This window comes from Oncorhynchus gorbuscha, linkage group LG14 (genome assembly GCF_021184085.1).
Source record: "Oncorhynchus gorbuscha isolate QuinsamMale2020 ecotype Even-year linkage group LG14, OgorEven_v1.0, whole genome shotgun sequence".
NCBI lineage: Eukaryota > Metazoa > Chordata > Actinopteri > Salmoniformes > Salmonidae > Oncorhynchus > Oncorhynchus gorbuscha.
In genome coordinates, this window is record NC_060186.1 from 59,690,123 (window position 1) to 59,710,194 (window position 20,072).

Here is a 20,072-nt window from a genome sequence, read left to right on the forward strand (position 1 = left end):
ACTCTTAATTTAAGCTATTTATGGATTAAATTTCACGAAAGCGTTACCATGATTTGCTCCACGCTGTCTCTCGCCCTCACAAACACACACAGATTTTTAAATTCTAAATGTTTCTCTTGGCTCTCGTTCTCACTCACACACACTTCTGACCACTACAGTAGCAATGCATTATGGCCCTATAACAACTGGTATAGCTTGGTATGGGTAAGGTATTATCTAGGTAGGGACACCTGGGTTGCATTCAGTACGTTTTTAAATTCTGGAATGTTCAATTGAATGAAAGCGATGCTGTATTGAACAACCAGTTGAAAAACGGGGAGGGGTTTGGGTTGTGGAACACTGACAGCATGGCCACTGCCCATTTAATACACCACTCATTGCTTCAAGCCTCATCTCGCCAGACCCACCAAACGGGAAAGAACATACCTCAAAGTCTGTTCAAGAACGTGTTGCTTAATACAAACCGTTCCGCAACGGAGCAAATGTCCAAACAAACTCAACGCACCTCTGTTGTTTGTGCGTTCTGGGCACCAAGTAACCACTCAGTAAAATAACATTCTGTACCACAGAGCATTATGGGTAAACAACAATATTCAGCCCCTGGCGGCATCATGGGAGAAAGTTGGCTGCTTCAAACCTATCCAGCACTCTCAGCTCCTTTGAAGTTGGCCACAGAGAGGCGAATCTCGACATGAACTCAGTTCTTATTATGCATGAATTAGAAGTGGTCTGGAGGAAATGTTGTTTTGTTACATACACATAAGAAGGACCTGAATAATATTGCATTGTTGGGATACGTAAACAAAGATGACTTCTAAAAAGAAGTTTGGAAGAGTCTTATTCTTCCTCTGGCAGCAGCCTCTTCCTTCAGACAGAGAGAGGGAGAGAGTGCAGGCTGGCTTTTTATTTATTTTTATTTTGCAGGAAATGACATTTTCCTATTTTCAGCAGCATTAAGGCTTCTACATAACAAAAGCAACCATCATTTGTATTTGCAGGGAGCCACCATTGACTATGAAAAGACAGAATTTCTCTCAGAAGGTAGCGGAGGTGACACAGCAGTAATCCCTTTTTACTGAGGAGTATAATGTGGAGAGAAGATAGGCTGAGAGCAAAAGAGGAGCAGTTTATATTTCTCTTCTTTCCTAAACTCGCCCTCATGACAGTGAAATTCTCACCTTGCCACTGACTTTGTGCCTGACCCAGTTTATATTTACTGTTGTCTGGATCCGCAACTCAGGCTGGGTCCTGCAGGAGCTACATGTCTCAGTCAGTCATAAGTATTCCATTAGCAGCTCTGCAGTCACCACAACAGCTTCAAGGTGCCTTTTCAAAATGTCAGCTCTGTTCATTGATTAATAAAAACAAGGGTTGAACAAAAGGTCCTTCTAAAACCCCTGCAGATAACAACAGAAATCTACAGACAATGTTCACGACGCAATTAGAAATAATACCATCAATAAATAAATTAAAAACAACCCCAAAGCTACAAAACAAACACATCACAATGATAATTATTAATAGCTTTCTGAACCTGTTGGCAGCAGCTAGTAGAATTCCCTCCGGGTACCTCGTCATTGACCAGTTTATGACAGCCACTCAACTAAACTGGTAATTTGCATTGGATCAAATCAGTGCAGAGGTTGATATTCACTTAAGTTATTTCACCTTCTGGCATCTTCCGCACAAATCATGCCGGGTGTACAGATGATTAATGCAGTACTTCAACTAAATATATTTTCTCCACTGTCTCTATGGCACACAGCCATGCACAGCTAGGCAGCAACACTCCACACCACAGGGGGTTCTACCCTCATGTTTGCGGGTAGCAAACAGAGGTGCGCAGGCGTCCAAACTTCTGAATAAAGTCCTCCTGGGCATTTACCAGTGCCTCCTCGTCGATGTACACCGCCGCCCTCCTGGCTGTGACGAAGTACTGCACCTTCCTCTTGCTCCAGCCCAGGACGTACATGAGAAGACCGCACACGGCTGCGGTGGAGCGCCCAACGCCAGCGTTACAGTGAACGTAGACCGTGTGACCGTTCTCCAGGAGACCGTGCAGCAGGAAGACAGCCTGGGGAAGCACCCTAGTCCGACCTGCAGGGGGCGACATACAAAGATATGTCAGAGGAGGGCTTTCTGACTATTCCTTTACTACTCCTGGACAACACATGGATCTGGATTTCCCAGATCCATACAAGGATCCATAAATGAGGGCTTCATGACTGTCTACTTCACTCCTGGAGAGACACAGTTGCAGTCCTGAACATACCCAAAACCCCCCTCTCCTTCCTCACCTTCAGTGCTCATGTCTGGTGTTGGGATCCACACGTACGCCAGGCCACAGTCCCTGTACAGGTGCATCATGGTCTCTGGGGTCATTTCTTGCCCGGGGTCGCGGCGACAGCCGGACGAGTTGTTGACCATATCCCCCTCCGTCTGAAAGTTCATCACTGCGGTAACACCCAGCTCTTCCTTCAGCTTGAGGGTCACATGCTCCACCTGGCGAGGGCAGCTACCCAGAAACACCCGGGGCAGGACTCTGGAAAACGAGCAGAGGAGTTGAGGGAGTGGGGTTGATTGAGTTGATGTGGTTGAGGGAGTGGGGTTGATATGGTTGATGAGGTTGAGGGAATGGGGTTAGGGAGTGGGGTTGATGTGGTTGAGGGAGTGGGGTTAGGGAGTGGGGTTGATGTGGTTGAGGGAGTGCAGTTGAGGGGTTGAGGGAGTGGGGTTGATGGGGTTGAGGGAGTGGGGTTGATGGGGTTGAGGGAGTGGGGTTGATGGGGTTGAGGGAGTGGGGTTGATGGGGTTGAGGGAGTGGGGTTAGGGAGTGGGGTTGATGTGGTTGAGGGAGTGGGGTTAGGGAGTGGGGTTGATGGGGTTGAGGGAGTGGGGTTGATGAGGTTGAGGGAGTGGGGTTAGGGAGTGGGGTTGATGTGGTTGAGGGAGTGGGGTTAGGGAGTGGGGTTGAGAGAGTGGGGTTGATGAGGTTGAGGGAGTGGGGTTAGGGAGTGGGGTTGATGTGGTTGAGTGAGTGGGGTTAGGGAGTGGGGTTGATGGGGTTGAGAGAGTGGGGTTGATGAGGTTGAGGGAGTGGGGTTGAGGGAGTGGGGTTGATGAGGTTGAGGGAGTGGGGTTAGGGAGTGGGGTTGATGTGGTTGAGGGAGTGGGGTTAGGGAGTGGGGTTGATGGGGTTGAGGGAGTGGGGTTAGGGAGTGGGGTTGATGGGGTTGAGAGAGTGGGGTTGATGAGGTTGAGGGAGTGGGGTTAGGGAGTGGGGTTGATGTGGTTGAGGGAGTGGGGTTAGGGAGTGGGGTTGAGGGAGTGGGGTTGATGAGGTTGAGGGAATGGGGTTAGGGAGTGGGGTTGATGTGGTTGAGGGAGTGGGGTTAGGGAGTGGGGTTGATGGGGTTGAGGGAGTGGGGTTGATGGGGTTGAGGGAGTGGGGTTGATGAGGTTGAGGGAGTGGGGTTGATGGAGTTCAGGGAGTTGGGTTGATGAGGTTGATGTGGTTGAGGGAGTGCGGTTGATGTGGTTGAGGGAGTGGGGTTGATGTGGTTGAGGGAGTGGGGTTGATGTGGTTGAGGGAGTGGGGCTGATGGGGTTGAGGGAGTGGGGTTGATGGGGTTGAGGGAGTGGGGCTGATGGGGTTGAGGGAGTGGGGTTGAGGGACTGGGGTTGATAGGGTTGATGTGGTTGAGGGAGTGCGGTTGATGTGGTTGAGGGAGTGGGGTTGATGTGGTTGAGGGAGTGGGGTTGATGTGGTTGAGGGAGTGGGGCTGATGGGGTTGAGGGAGTGGGGTTGATGGGGTTGAGGGAGTGGGGTTGATGGGGTTGAGGGAGTGGGGTTGATAGTGTTGATGTGGTTGAGGGAGTGCGGTTGATGAGGTTGATGGAGTGGGGTTGATAGGGTTGATGTGGTTGATGGAGTGGGGTTGATGAGGTTGAGGGAGTGGGGTTGAGGGAGTGGGGTTGATAGGGTTGATGTGGTTGAGGGAGTGCGGTTGATGAGGTTGAGGGAGTGGGGTTGATAGGGTTGATGTGGTTGATGGAGTGGGGTTGATGAGGTTGAGGGAGTGGGGTTGATAGGGTTGATGTGGTTGAGGGAGTGCGGTTGATGTGGTTGAGGGAGTGGGGTTGATGTGGTTGAGGGAGTGGGGTTGATGTGGTTGAGGGAGTGGGGTTGATGGGGTTGAGGGAGTGGGGTTGAGGGGAGAGGGGTTGATGGGGTTGAGGGAGTGGGGGAGTGGGGTTGATGGGGTTGTGGGAGTGGGGTTGATGGGGTTGAGGGAGTGGGGTTGATGGGGTTGAGGGAGTGGGGTTGATGGAGTGGGGTTGATGGGGTTGTGGGAGTGGGGTTGATGGGGTTGAGGGAGTGGGGTTGATGGAGCATAGTATGGGGAGGTAAGAGAAGTGCAGAGGGTTGAGGGGTTGGAACGTGGAAGTTAATATGCCCAGGGGGTGAGAGAGAGCTAAAAGGCACTAGTCTAATTCCTGGGGAGAGAGGTGGCGTTTTTTTTAGCAACTCTCCCAGACAGACCTCAGGCAAGTGATCTAAAGCTGTTTTCGCTCATCAAATTTCTTTCTCCACACAAAAGATAAAAAAATTCCCCATTTCTCGGAAAAGCGTTCTCTGTCCTTCATCTCATCGCTCTCTCCCTCTCCTGTCATTTTCTCCAGCTGTTTTTGTCCCCTGACCTCCTCCCTTCATTTTCTGCCCTGTCACTCTCAGCCAGACTCCATTTAGAGCTCATTAGCATGCGTAAAATAACAGTCAGTGGGAGGAGGTGACACATAAAAGCATGGACAGCTTCAGAGTAATGTCCTCGAGTGACACCAAAGATGGTGGATAAATGAAGATAGTTCACACAGGCCGTTAACCATTGGAAAGAAAAGTAAGTTCTGGTCTACTTAACTGGGTGGGCCTCCCATAGACACCAATGCAATAGCAGCTGGTCTGGTCTACTTAGTTCATTGACTTTTATTGAACCAGAAAAAAACAGAGTGGGGTGTCTCACTTCCTCTTTCGTCTCTGATGACATCACAGGGATCCATCTAGTTGAGCCAGCAGCTGGTACCCACAGACCTCTGGGTTTTAATGGAAAACCAGGGCTGTGACACTCAAAGACAGATGCTGCTGATTTGCTTAAGAGCTCAATGGAGATTATTCAGCAACTTTTGCCTCCACATTAGATTTAGAGCTGGGGTTTTTTCTAAGAAAGACTCTCTCTACATCTGGAAACTCTATTCAGTTCTGCTAAAATGTGAGATGGGTAAACTTGGCCAGCCCTGGCATGGCAGTAAACAGAAGATTACAACAGAAACAAACATATCTAAACTATTGAAATAGCCCAACTGTACGAACATGTTTGAATTTCATTAGCAAGACAACAGTAAAGTCCTTGGGAGTCACCTCTGATCGATGCATAGCAGACAATGCTCCTGTAAAGTGCATGACCCTCTCGTTCAGATAAACAATGATACATGTTTTAGAGAATGAGGTATATATGATACCAGTGGCTACACTGATACCAGCCTGGAATTCTCATTTAAAAAGCTAATTTGCCTCCTGCAGCACAGAGGTGCTTGACAAAAGCTTGTAAGGCCATGGGCCACAAATGACAAATTAAAACCAGCTGGACCTAGCCAGTGGCCACCCTCTCTCTCATTTTCATGCAAGGTGTGTGTCCAGAGCTTCAGGGGGACCAGTCTAATTTCTGCTGTGTCCTGCAGCTCACCTCAGCACAGGGTGTGTGTGTGACCTGAGCAAAGAGGGCAAGTGTGTGTGTGTGTGTGTGTGTGTGTGTGTGTGTGTGTGTGTGTGTGTGTGTGTGTGTGTGTGTGTGTGTGTGTGTGTGTGTGTGTGTGTGTGTGTGTGTGTGTGTGTGTGTGTGTGTGTGTGTGTGTGTGTGTGTGTGTGTGTGTGACCCGAGCAAACAGGGCAAGTGTGTTTGCTACTGTAACTTAATTTTTTAAAACCTTAAAAAAAAAAACTTTATTTAACTAGGCAAGTCAGTTAAGAACAAATTCTTATTTTCAATAACGGCCTAGTGGGTTAACTGCCTGTTCAGGGGCAGAACGACAGATTTGTACCTTGTCAGCTCGGGGGTTTGAACTTGCAGCCTTCCGGTTACTAGTCCAATGCTCTAACCACTAGGCTACCCTGCCGCCCCAAATGGGTGTTTGTCATTTATTTCACCCCACTTTTTCCTATTGCCCTTATTCAGAGGGGTTGGGTTAAATGCAGAAGACACATTTCAGTTGAATACATTCAGTTGGACAACTGACTAGGTATCGCCTTTCCCTTTCATCCATAATAATCAAAGTCAAAGAATCACACATCCAGGACCAAAATGTACTGCTCAACTCTATTTCCAATCGGAACATTGAAAGACTACATTGAATAGAACCTCTCAACCTGCTGTTAGTAAATTACTTAATTTAGTCCAACAACTTAATACCACTGAATTGTTATGACACAGCCAAATGAAATGACTCGCCATCTCTCAACAAATGATGGTGACAGTCCGGCTGTCATATTGGAAAGGATTATTATCAGTGACCTCCCCTAGGCTTTGCCCTCCTCTTTACAAAAATCTATTTAAGGTCTTTAACACTTTTAATCTTTCGTTACTCTAATGGATTTGGCGAGCTATCGTTAACGAAATGAGCTATCTATGAGGTGCCCAGAGGACATAACTAAATATTGACCCTCCCATCTCTCCAACAAGTGAAAAGAGAAGGTCATGGGGTTGATGCGATACAACCACTAATGGTTTAACTTCTGAAGAGCCCTTGAATGCGTTGTCCCACTGAATTAATTGCTGAGTCCCTTACAAAACCCAGTTCCCATAGTAATTAAAATGGTGTGTGAGAGAGCAAAGCTTAAAAAGGAAGGAGGAGAGTAATCATGGCTGGCTGTCGCTGCTTGGAGATTGAAAAGGGTGAAGCATCACACTCATGACATGAGGATGTGGTGGGAGTAGCCATTCACCTCAGGATCAAATACAACTGACAAAATAAAGAAAACATCAACATAAAGTGTCTTAATTTAAAAATATATATTTTAACCTTTATTTAACTAGGTCAGTTAAGAACAAATTCTTATTTATAATGACGGCCTACCAAAAGGCAAAAGACCACCTGCGGGGACAGGAGCTGGGATTAAAAATAAAATAAAAACATATAAATATAGGACAAAACACACATCACAACAAGAAAGACAACACATAAAGAGAGACATAAGACAACAACATAGCAAGGCAGCAACACATGACAACACAGCGTGGTAGCAACACGGTAGCAAAACAACATGGTAGCAGCACAAAACATGGTACAAACATTATTGGGCAGAGACAACAGCACAAAGGGCCTGAAGGTATTGTATGTGGAGGATGAGGACTGCAGTAGATATCTCAGATAGGGGGGAGTGAGGCCTAAGAGGGTTTTATAAATAAGCATCAACCAGTGAGTCTTGCGACGGGTATACAGAGATGACCATCTATACAGAGATAAGGAGTATAGAGTGCAGTGATATGTCCTATAAGGAGCATTGGTGGAAAATCTGATGGCCGAGTGGTAAAGAACATCAAGCCGCTCGAGAGCACCCTTACCTGCTGATCTCCGTAATCTAGCATGGGTAGCATGGTCATCTGAATCAGGGTTAGTTTGGCAGCTGGAGTGAAAGAGGAGCGACTACGATAGAGGAAACCATGTCTAGATTTAACTTTAGCATGCAGCTTTGATATGTGCTGAGAGGACAGTGTACTGTCTAGCCATACTCCCAAGTACTTGTATTAGGTGACTAACTCGAGCTCTAAACCCTCAGAGGTAGTAATCACACCTGTGGGAAGAGGGGCATTCTTCTTACCAAACCACATTATCTTTGTTTTGGAGGTGTTCAGAACAAGGTTAAGGGTAAAGAAAGCTTGTTGGACACTAAGAAAGATTTGTTGTAGAGCATTTAACACACAATCCGGAGAGGGGCCGGCTGAGAATAAGACTAGCATCTGTCATGTTTTGTCATTTATTATCTTGTCTTGTCCCTGTGCTTCCCATTCTATTCGTTTCCCTCTGCTGGTCTTATTAGGTTCTTTCCCTCTTTCTATCCCTCTCTCTCCCCCTCCCTCTCTCACTCTCTCGCTCTCTCTTCTCTCTATCGTTCCGTTCCTGCTCCCAGCTGTTCCTATTCCCCTAATCAATCATTTAGTCTTCCCACACCTGTTCCCGATCCTTTCCCCTGATTAGAGTCCCTATTTCTTCCTTTGTGTTCCGTTCCTGTCCTGTCGGTTCCTTGTCTAGAATTCACCGTGCTGTGTTTGTGTATCGCCCTGTCGTGTCGTGTTTTCCTCAGATGCTGCGTGGTGAGCAGGTGTCTGAGTCTGTCTGGTTCAAGTGCCTTCCCGAGGCAACCTGCTGTTCACCTGCTGTTCAAGATCGAGTCTCCAGTTTGTCCTCATCATTTTGAGTGAAAGTTGTGTTTTTTGTTTGTATTTACTTTACTGGATTAAAGACTCTGTTTTCGCCAAGTCGCTTTTGGGTCCTCTTTCACCTGCATGACAGAAGGAACCGACCAAGGAATGGACCCAGCGACTTCAGACGCTCGTTACACTGCCGTCGAGATCCAAGGAGCCATGCTCGGCAGACACGAGCAGGAATTGTCTGCTGCTCGCCATGCCGTGGAGAACCTGGCCGCTCAGGTTTCCGACCTCTCTGGACAGTTCCAGAGTCTCCGTCTCGTGCCACCTGTTACTTCCTGGCCTGCCGAGCCTCCAGAACCTAGGGTTAATAACCCACCTTGCTACTCCGGGCAGCCCACTGAGTGCCGCTCCTTTCTCACGCTGTGTGAGATTGTGTTCTCTCTCCAACCCAACACATACTCTAGAGAGAGAGCTCGGGTTGCTTACGTCATTTCACTCCTTACTGGCCGGGCTCGAGAATGGGGCACAGCTATCTGGGAGGCAAGGGCTGATTGCTCTAACAAGTTCCAGAACTTTAAAGAGGAGATGATTCGGGTTTTTGACCGTTCAGTTTTTGGTAGGGAGGCTTCTAGGGCCCTGGCTTCCTTATGCCAAGGTGAACGGTCCATAACGGATTATTCTATTGAGTTTCGCACTCTTGCTGCCTCTAGTGAGTGGAACGAGCCGGCGCTGCTCGCTCGTTTTCTGGAGGGACTCCACGCAGTGGTTAAGGATGAGATTCTCTCCCGGGAGGTTCCTTCAGATGTGGACTCTTTGATTGCTCTCGCCATCCGCATAGAACGACGGGTAGATCTTCGTCACCGGGCTCGTGGAAGAGAGCTCGCATCAACGGTGTTTCCCTGCTCCGCATCGCAACCATCTCCCTCCTCTGGCTCAGAGTCTGAGCCCATGCAGCTGGGAGGGATTCGCATCTCGACTAAGGAGAGGGAACGGAGGATCACCAACCGCCTGTGCCTCTATTGCGGAGTTGCTGGACATTTTGTTAATTCATGTCCAGTAAAAGCCAGAGCTCATCTGTAAGCGGAGGGCTACAGGTGAGCGCAACTACTCAAGTCTCTCCATCAAGATCCTGTACTACTTTGTCGGTCCATCTACGCTGGACCGGTTCGGGTGCTACATGTAGTGCCTTGATAGACTCTGGGGCTGAGGGTTGTTTCATGGACGAAGCATGGGTTCGGAAACATGACATTCCTTTCAGAGAGTTAGAGAAGCCTACGCCCATGTTCGCCTTAGATGGTAGTCATCTTCCCAGTATCAGATTTGAGACACTACCTTTAACCCTCACAGTATCTGGTAACCACAGTGAGACTATTTCTTTTTTGATTTTTCGTTCACCGTTTACACCTGTTGTTTTGGGTCATCCCTGGCTAGTATGTCATAATCCTTCTATTAATTGGTCTAGTAATTCTATCCTATCCTGGAACGTTTCTTGTCATGTGAAGTGTTTAATGTCTGCCATCCCTCCCGTTTCTTCTGTCCCTACTTCTCAGGAGGAACCTGGCGATTTGACAGGAGTGCCGGAGGAATATCATGATCTGCGCACGGTCTTCAGTCGGTCCCGAGCCAACTCCCTTCCTCCTCACCGGTCGTATGATTGTAGTATTGATCTCCTTCCGGGGACCACTCCTCCTCGGGGTAGACTATACTCTCTGTCGGCTCCCGAACGTAAGGCTCTCGAGGATTATTTGTCTGTGTCTCTTGACGCCGGTACCATAGTGCCTTCTTCCTCTCCGGCCGGGGCGGGGTTCTTTTTTGTTAAGAAGAAGGACGGTACTCTGCGCCCCTGCGTGGATTATCGAGGGCTGAATGACATAACGGTTAAGAATCGTTATCCGCTTCCCCTTATGTCATCAGCCTTCGAGATTCTACAGGGAGCCAGGTGCTTTACTAAGTTGGACCTTCGTAACGCTTACCATCTCGTGCGCATCAGAGAGGGGGACGAGTGGAAAACGGCGTTTAACACTCCGTTAGGGCATTTTGAGTACCGGGTTCTGCGGTTTGGTCTCGCCAATGCGCCAGCTGTTTTTCAGGCATTAGTTAATGATGTTCTGAGAGACATGCTGAACATCTTTGTTTTTGTCTATCTTGACGATATCCTGATTTTTTCTCCGTCACTCGAGATTCATGTTCAGCACGTTCGACGTGTTCTACAGCGCCTTTTAGAGAATTGTCTCTACGTAAAGTCTGAGAAGTGCTCTTTTCATGTCTCCTCCGTTACTTTTCTCGGTTCCGTTATTTCCGCTGAAGGCATTCAGATGGATTCCGCTAAGGTCCAAGCTGTCAGTGATTGGCCCGTTCCAAGGTCACGTGTCGAGTTGCAGCGCTTTTAGGTTTCGCTAATTTCTATCGGCGTTTCATTCGTAATTTCGGTCAAGTTGCTGCCCCTCTCACAGCTCTTACTTCTGTCAAGACGTGTTTTAAGTGGTCCGGTTCCGCCCAGGGAGCTTTTGATCTTCTAAAAGAACGTTTTACGTCCGCTCCTATCCTCGTTACTCCTGACGTCACTAGACAATTCATTGTCGAGGTTGACGCTTCAGAGGTAGGCGTGGGAGCCATTCTATCCCAGCGCTTCCAGTCTGACGATAAGGTTCATCCTTGCGCTTATTTTTCTCATCGCCTGTCGCCATCTGAGCGCAACTATGATGTGGGTAACCGTGAACTGCTCGCCATCCGCTTAGCCCTAGGCGAATGGCGACAGTGGTTGGAGGGGGCGACCGTTCCTTTTGTCGTTTGGACAGACCATAAGAACCTTGAGTACATCCGTTCTGCCAAACGACTTAATGCCCGTCAAGCTCGTTGGGCGTTGTTTTTCGCTCGTTTCGAGTTTGTGATTTCTTACCGTCCGGGTAGCAAGAACACCAAGCCTGATGCCTTATCCCGTCTGTTTAGTTCTTCTGTGGCTTCTACTGATCCCGAGGGATTCTTCCTTATGGGCGTGTTGTCGGGTTAACAGTCTGGGGAATTGAAAGACAGGTTAAGCAAGCACTCACGCACACTGCGTCGCCGCGCGCTTGTCCTAGTAACCTCCTTTTCGTTCCTGTTTCCACTCGTCTGGCTGTTCTTCAGTGGGCTCACTCTGCCAAGTTAGCTGGTCATCCCGGTGTTCGAGGCACTCTTGCGTCTATTCGCCAGCGCTTTTGGTGGCCGACTCAGGAGCGTGACACGCGCCGTTTCGTGGCTGCTTGTTCGGACTGCGCTCAGACTAAGTCGGGTAACTCTCCTCCTGCCGGTCGTCTCAGACCGCTCCCCATTCCTTCTCGACCATGGTCTCACATCGCCCTAGACTTCATTACCGGTCTGCCTTTGTCTGCGGGGAAGACTGTGATTCTTACGGTTGTCGATAGGTTCTCTAAGGCGGCACATTTCATTCCCCTCGCTAAACTTCCTTCCGCTAAGGAGACGGCACAAATCATTATCGAGAATGTATTCAGAATTCATGGCCTCCCGTTAGACGCCGTTTCAGACAGAGGCCCGCAATTCACGTCACAGTTTTGGAGGGAGTTCTGTCGTTTGATTGGTGCGTCCGTCAGTCTCTCTTCCGGGTTTCATCCCCAGTCTAACGGTCAAGCAGAGAGGGCCAATCAGACGATTGGTCGCATACTACGCAGCCTTTCTTTCAGAAACCCTGCGTCTTGGGCAGAACAGCTCCCCTGGGCAGAATACGCTCACAATTCGCTTCCTTCGTCTGCTACCGGGTTATCTCCGTTTCAGAGTAGTCTGGGTTACCAGCCTCCTCTGTTCTCATCCCAGCTTGCCGAGTCCAGCGTTCCCTCCGCTCAAGCGTTTGTCCAACGTTGTGAGCGCACCTGGAGGAGGGTGAGGTCTGCACTTTGCCGTTACAGGGCACAGACTGTGAGAGCCGCCAATAAACGCAGGATTAAGAGTCCAAGGTATTGTTGCGGCCAGAGAGTGTGGCTTTCCACTCGCAACCTTCCTCTTACGACAGCTTCTCGTAAGTTGACTCCGCGGTTCATTGGTCCGTTCCGTGTCTCCCAGGTCGTCAATCCTGTCGCTGTGCGACTGCTTCTTCCGCGACATCTTCGTCGCGTCCATCCTGTCTTCCATGTCTCCTGTGTCAAGCCCTTTCTTCGCACCCCCGTTCGTCTTCCCTCCCCCTCCCGTCCTTGTCGAGAGCGCACCTATTTACAAGGTACATAAGATCATGGACATGCGTTCTCGGGGACGGGGTCACCAATACTTAGTGGATTGGGAGGGTTACGGTCCTGAGGAGAGGAGTTGGGTTCCGTCTCGGGACGTGCTGGACCGTTCACTCATTGATGATTTCCTCCGTTGCCGCCAGGATTCCTCCTCGAGTGCGCCAGGAGGCGCTCGGTGAGTGGGGGGTACTGTCATGTTTTGTCATTTATTATCTTGTCTTGTCCCTGTGCTTCCCATTCTATTCGTTTCCCTCTGCTGGTCTTATTAGGTTCTTTCCCTCTTTCTATCCCTCTCTCTCCCCTCCCTCTCTCACTCTCTCGCTCTCTCTTCTCTCTATCGTTCCGTTCCTGCTCCCAGCTGTTCCTATTCCCCTAATCAATCATTTAGTCTTCCCACACCTGTTCCCGATCCTTTCCCCTGATTAGAGTCCCTATTTCTTCCTTTGTGTTCCGTTCCTGTCCTGTCGGTTCCTTGTCTAGAATTCACCGTGCTGTGTTTGTGTATCGCCCTGTCGTGTCGTGTTTTCCTCAGATGCTGCGTGGTGAGCAGGTGTCTGAGTCTGTCTGGTTCAAGTGCCTTCCCGAGGCAACCTGCTGTTCACCTGCTGTTCAAGATCGAGTCTCCAGTTTGTCCTCGTCATTTCGAGTGAAAGTTGTGTTTTTTGTTTGTATTTACTTTACTGGATTAAAGACTCTGTTTTCGCCAAGTCGCTTTTGGGTCCTCTTTCACCTGCATGACAGCATCTATGGATAGTACATAAATGTAGTATATAAATGGATGAGAGAGCTTCCTACTGCCTGAGCTATGTTGTTGATGTAAATTGAGAAGAGCGTGGGACCTAGGATTGAGCCTTGGGGTACTTTAATAGGGTGTTGGGGCACCATAAGCTGCCAGAATAGCTTCAGTGCACCATGGCATAGATTCTACAAGTGTCTGGAACTCTATTGAAGGGATGCAACACCATTCTTCAACAAGAAATTCCATCATTTGGTGTTTTGTTGATGGTGGTGGAAAACGCTGTCTCAGGCACTGCTCCAGAATCTCCCATAATTGTTAAATAGGGCTGAGATCTGGTGACTGAGACACACACACACCCTTTAAACCCCCTATGATCCTTTGAGACTCCTCTCAAAGTCACTGAGATTTCTTCTTCTAGCCATGGTAGCCGAAGTAATGGGCAACTGGGCATTTTTATACGTGACCCTAAGCGTGATGGGATGATAATTGCTTAATTAACTCAGGAACCACACCTGTGTGGAAGCACCTGCTTTCAATATAGTTTGTATCCCTCATTTACAAAGTGTTTCCTTTATTTTGGCAGTTACTGCACTGATGTTACGGGGAGCACATTTTTGGGAACATTAAGTTAATAGTCATAAATTATTCCAAGACAAAATAATATCAAGACAAAGTAAAATCTACATCTTATTGAAAGAAGCCCTTTTGCTTTGAAAGGGGCAACTTAATTGGCAGAATGTGGAAGAGAGCTCCATTAAAAAAGCTGTCCCACTTACCAGGGAAACACACCCGCTCAGGGGAACTCATTAACTTTTACAGCATTATCAAATTATGTACACACCAGTTTTCACATCACAAAAGGCAGGCAAACAATAACTTACAACAGCATCTAATTTCATACTGAGGGAAGGGGTGCTGTAGTTAAACTCACTAGGATACAATTCTGTCTCTAGTGTTTGCTTGGAGGCACAGCGATCCACTGATGTCTTAAAGAAAAGGAGGAGGAAACTGATTATTTGAATAATGCAAATAGCCCACTCTCTCGCACGGGGGATGGCTACAGACAACCTCAAACACTCCTGAGCGTTGCAAAGGAGTGATGCCACCTGTGGGAAGACAATGGGGTCAGGTATTATGTTACCTGTTGAAATGCATGGCCTGCTGGCCGGCCACGCCAAAGTAAAAGTCAGTCGTGTGCTTCATCTCGTCCGTATGACCGGTCTCCTCGATCCAGTGGCCAATAGGGTGGCAGTACACACCGTCCACCAGGTTGCTCTGGTCGTACACACAACATCTGTCGTGGTGGGAACCGTTGCCTGGGAACAAAGCAAATAAAGCATGTTTGTATTAAAGTCAAAGATTATCTATTATATTGACAAGATAGCCAAGTGACCACTCTAACAATGGAAATACATGTCCTCAATGATTGAAGGTAGGTCGAGATCAGGTGGGACCATTCTAGCCAATGAGAGGTCAGATACCTGTGTGAACAGGCACAACTAAGTTGTTTTTCTCAAAGTTGCCAGAAAATAAGAATATGTTCTTAACTGACTTGCCTGGTTAAATAAAGGTTAAAAAAAATATATAAAAAAATACCACGTGCATCCACTTATATTAGTACATTTGTAACAGCCTAAAAATAACGAAACTTCTGTTTGATCAAATAAACCTCATGTAATTCGACACTCTCATAGAATAGACGTCTATACAAAAACAGGCTTGTATCACAAAGACAGATTTTGGGCGGTGTAAATTCTCTTGCTTCTCCTCTTCTTCTCACTTTAAGGTGATGTGTGCTGGTAGGTACTGTAATAGCCCTTCAAGTAGGCTTACAACACCAAATAAAGAAACAGTTATTCATGAGGTTATTAGTCCTATTCACTGTTAATCCAATCATTTGCAAATAGGCCTAGAGGACTTCGAGCTATGCTTCATGGAAACCATTCACATGCATATATTTATCAAGAAGATATAGCAGGTGCCGGGGGTTGATCTACTGGTAGTGCTGCTGCCCGGACCCTATATGCAATGGATCCACCACTCACTTTCTGAACTGTCCCTCTCATATTCTAATCTATCTTTCAACAAAACGTCAAAATACCACCCCAAAACATATTTATTTAAAAAGATACAGCAGATGAGTGAGATTGCAGGGAATGATGGACGAGATATTGCAATTTGGTGGGCCATTGTAAGGCGTTCCTTCTGTCCTGGTGGTCATTAAGGTGGTAATGGGACAAGCATGCTATAATCACCGTGCTCCGCCCTTTCTGTCAGAAAGAGCCAAACCCCTGAGCCTGTGCAATTCAAAGACGTGCCTTTGCCGCCATCAAGTGGTTGAATGGCTTATTAAAGATGAAAGAGGCAGAATAATTAATAATGAACTTGTAGTCATCTAGGCAATACCTTGGTAAAAAAAAATACATTGGATATTTGGTTCTCTCGAAAATAGCTATTTAACCAAGCATGCCATGACAATGAAGATGGTATATTCTGAATCGGGTGGATGGAGAATCCACACCTAAAAAAACATATATTATACAGTGTATATATAAAGAGTACCAGTAAACTGTTTGGACACACCTACTCATTCAAGGGTTTTTCTTTATTCTTACTATTTTCTACATTGTAGAATAATAGTGAAGACATCAACATTATGAAATAACACACATGGAATAATGCAATAACCAAAAAAGTGTTAAACAAATTATTCAAAGTAGGCACCCTTTACCTTGACAGCTTTAGTCACTCTTGGCATTCTCTCAACCAGCTTCACCTGGAATGCTTTTCCAGCATTCTTGAAGGAGTTCCCACATATGCTGAGCAAGACTCTGGGAGTCAAGGCAGCAGGCAGGGCACTCTGGCGTCACCCCAGTTGAGTCTGCACCACTGTCATCCAGAGTCCCCTGTTGTCCACCTGTTTGTTTCCCTGATTTCCCCGCATTCCCAGCATAAAGTGCTTATCGATTCAGGCGCAGCTGGGAATTTTATTGACAGAGCACTCGCTCTTAGTCTTATGATCCCCATTATCCCTGTGGCTAGACTTTTCCCAGTTCACGCTCTGGATAGTTGACCATTGGGGTCCGGGCTAATCAGGGAAGCCACTATCTTCCTGGCCATGGTGACGCAGGGGAGTCACGAGGAGAGAATCAGTCTCTTTCTCATTGACCCTCCTGTGTTTCCCGTGGTACTGGGCCTTCCCTGGTTAGCTCATCATAACCCCTCTATATCATGGCAACAGAGGGCTCACAGGGTGGTCATGAGAGTGCTTGGGAAGGTGTGTATGGGCAGAGGCACTGTCCCGGCAGTATGACACAGAGGAGCGATCCATGGATCCCACTCCCATACTCCCCACCTCTTGCTTAGTGGTGCCGGTAGTGTGGGAGCTGGAAGTGGACATTGAGCGGGCGTTACGTGCAGAGCCCCCTCCCCCTCAGTGTCCAGCTGGGCGTCTGTACGTTCCGCCTGCTGTCCACGACCGGCTGATCTATTGGACCCACATGTCACCCTCCTCTGGTCATCCTGGGATCGGTCAGACAGTGCGCTATCTTAGTGGCTAAGGATGTGAGGGTTTATGTTTCCTCCTGCTCGGTGTACGCCCAGTGTAAGGCTCCTAGGCACCTGCCCAAAGGTAAGTTACAACCCATACACGTTCCACAATGGCTGTGGTCGCACCTGTTGGTGGATTCATATCCGATCTTCCACCTTCTAAGTCCTGTCGTCTCCTCCCCTTGCCCGGTCTCCCTACGGCCCTACAGACAGCGGAGGCCCTGTTTACTCACGTCTTCCGGCACTACAGGGTGCCTGAGGATATAGTGTCTGATCGGGGTCCCCAGTTCACTTCGAGGGTCTGGAGGGCGTCCATGGAACGTCTGGGGATCTCGGTCAGCCTTACCTCAAGGTTTTCACCCTAAGAGTAAAGGGCAGGTGGAGAGAGTTAACCAGGATGTGGGTAGGTTTCTGAGGTCTTATTGCAAGGACCGGCTGGGGGAGTGGGCACGTTAGTGCCCTGGGCAGAGATGGCCCAGAACTCGCTCCGCCACTCCTCCACTAACCTCTCTCCCTTCCAGGGGGATTGCAGATAGCAATAACCATATTTATTTGATGAGATCCATGACTTTGTTTTCCTGTGTTCCCCATACTCCCTTTTCTTACCTAACAGATCAGCCGGTTCTGGCTCCTTGGCATCAGAGTCAGACCGAAGCTCCTGCGGTGGATGACTGGTTCCGGCGCGTGGAGGAGACATGGGACTCCGCCCATGTCTATCCGCCTGCCCTGTCGGAAGCTGGGTCCGCGGTTTGTGGGGCCATTTAAAGTCTTGAGGAAAGTGAACGAGGTATGTTATAGGTTACAGCTTCCCCCAATTACCACATTAACTTCTCGTTCCATGTGTCTCTCCTCAGGCCGGTGGTGGCTGGTCCGCTCCAGGAAGCTGAGGTGCGGGAGGTTCCTCCACCCCCTCTGGACATCAAGGGGGTCCCGGCATACTCCTTTCGATCCATCCTGGATTCGAGATGTCGGGCGAGGGGCCTTCAGTACCCCGTGGACAGGGGGGGTACGGTCCGGAGGAGAGATGCTGGGTTCCGGAGGAGGACGTGTTGAACCTTTCTATGCCACCGTCTCCGTCCGGATCGCCCCGTACTTTCGCCCCGGGGCGTCCCAGAGGCCAGTGACAGCGCGCTGCTGGAGCCATGCGTTAAGGAGGGGGGGGGGGGGGGGTACTGTCACTATTTCTGCCGAAGGCGGTTCCTCTCCTTGTTCGGGCAGTGTTCGGCAGTCGACGTCACCGGCCTTCTAGCCATCACCAATCCATTTTTGATGTTCCATTTGTTTTGTCTTGTTTTCCCCCATGTCCTTGTCGGGAATTGTTTATTGTAAGTCTGTGTGCTTTATGTGACTGGTACAATACCTGTTTTGTGCCCATGTGTTTTGTTATTTTTGTATGCCGGTAGTTATCTACATTAAATGGCTCTGGCTATTTACCAATTTCTGCTCTTTTTTTATTTATTTTTTATTTCACCTTTATTTAACCAGGTAGGCAAGTTGAGAACAAGTTCTCATTTACAATTGCGACCTGGCCAAGATAAAGCAAAGCAGTTCGACAGATACAACGACACAGAGTTACACATGGAGTAAAACAAACATACAGTCAATAATACAGTATAAACAAGTCTATATACAATGTGAGCAAATGAGGTGAGAAGGGAGGTAAAGGCAAAAAAGGCCATGGTGGCAAAGTAAATACAATATAGCAAGTAAAACACTGGAATGGTAGTTTTGCAATGGAAGAATGTGCAAAGTAGACATAAAAATAATGGGGTGCAAAGGAGCAAAATAAATAAATAAATTAAATACAGTTGGGAAAGAGGTAGTTGTTTGGGCTAAATTATAGGTGGGCTATGTACAGGTGCAGTAATCTGTAAGATGCTCTGACAGTTGGTGCTTAAAGCTAGTGAGGGAGATAAGTGTTTCCAGTTTCAGAGATTTTTGCAGTTCGTTCCAGTCACTGGCAGCAGAGAACTGGAAGGAGAGGCGGCCAAAGAAAGAATTGGTTTTGGGGGTGACCAGAGAGATATACCTGCTGGAGCGTGTGCTACAGGTGGGAGATGCTATGGTGACCAGCGAGCTGAGATAAGGGGGGACTTTACCTAGCAGTGTCTTGTAGATGACATGGAGCCAGTGGGTTTGGCGACGAGTATGAAGCGAGGGCCAGCCAACGAGAGCGTACAGGTCGCAATGGTGGGTAGTATATGGGGCTTTGGTGACAAAACGGATTGCACTGTGATAGACTGCATCCAATTTGTTAAGTAGGGTATTGGAGGCTATTTTGTATATGACATTGCCAAAGTCGAGGATTGGTAGGATGGTCAGTTTTACAAAGGTATGTTTGGCAGCATGAGTGAAGGATGCTTTGTTGCGAAATAGGAAGCCAATTCTAGATTTAACTTTGGATTGGAGATGTTTGATATGGGTCTGGAAGGAGAGTTTACAGTCTAACCAGACAAGTATTTGTAGTTGTCCACGTATTCTAAGTCAGAGCCGTCCAGAGTAGTGATGTTGGACAGGCGGGTAGGTGCAGGTAGCGATCGGTTGAAGAGCATGGATTTAGTTTTACTTGTATTTAAGAGCAATTGGAGGCCACGGAAGGAGAGTTGTATGGCATTGAAGCTTGCCTGGAGGGTTGTTAACACAGTGTCCAAAGAAGGGCCGGAAGTATACAGAATGGTGTCGTCTGCGTAGAGGTGGATCAGGGACTCACCAGCAGCAAGAGCGACCTCATTGATGTATACAGAGAAGAGAGTCGGTCCAAGAATTGAACCCTGTGGCACCCCCAAAGAGACTGCCAGAGGTCCGGACAGCAGACCCTCCGATTTGACACACTGAACTCTATCAGAGAAGTAGTTGGTGAACCAGGCGAGGCAATCATTTGAGAAACCAAGGCTGTCGAGTCTGCCGATGAGGATGTGGTGGTTGACAGAATCGAAAGCCTTGGCCAGATCAATGAATACGGCTACACAGTAATGTTTCTTATCAATGGCGGTTAAGATATCGTTTAGGACCTTGAGCGTGGCTGAGGTGCACCCATGACCAGCTCTGAAACCAGATTGCATAGCAGAGAAGGTATGGTTAGATGCGAAATGGTCGGTAATCTGTTTGTTGACTTGGCTTTCGAAGACCTTAGAAAGGCATGGT

General features: G+C 48.1%; 1 protein-coding gene across 1 annotated transcript in view; it reads right to left on the reverse strand.

The window, feature by feature from the left end:
- Window positions 1-896: 896 nt before the first annotated feature.
- epm2a (EPM2A glucan phosphatase, laforin) overlaps window positions 897-20,072 on the reverse strand; it is a 29,958-nt gene continuing 10,782 nt past the window's right edge. The window contains exons 2-4 of the mRNA XM_046298695.1: window positions 14,521-14,695; window positions 2,298-2,542; window positions 897-2,097 (exon numbers count right to left, since the gene is read on the reverse strand). Of these exons, the coding sequence (XP_046154651.1) occupies window positions 1,814-2,097; window positions 2,298-2,542; window positions 14,521-14,695 (704 nt within the window). The 3' untranslated portion in view covers window positions 897-1,813. The remainder of the gene's footprint in view (window positions 2,098-2,297; window positions 2,543-14,520; window positions 14,696-20,072) is intronic.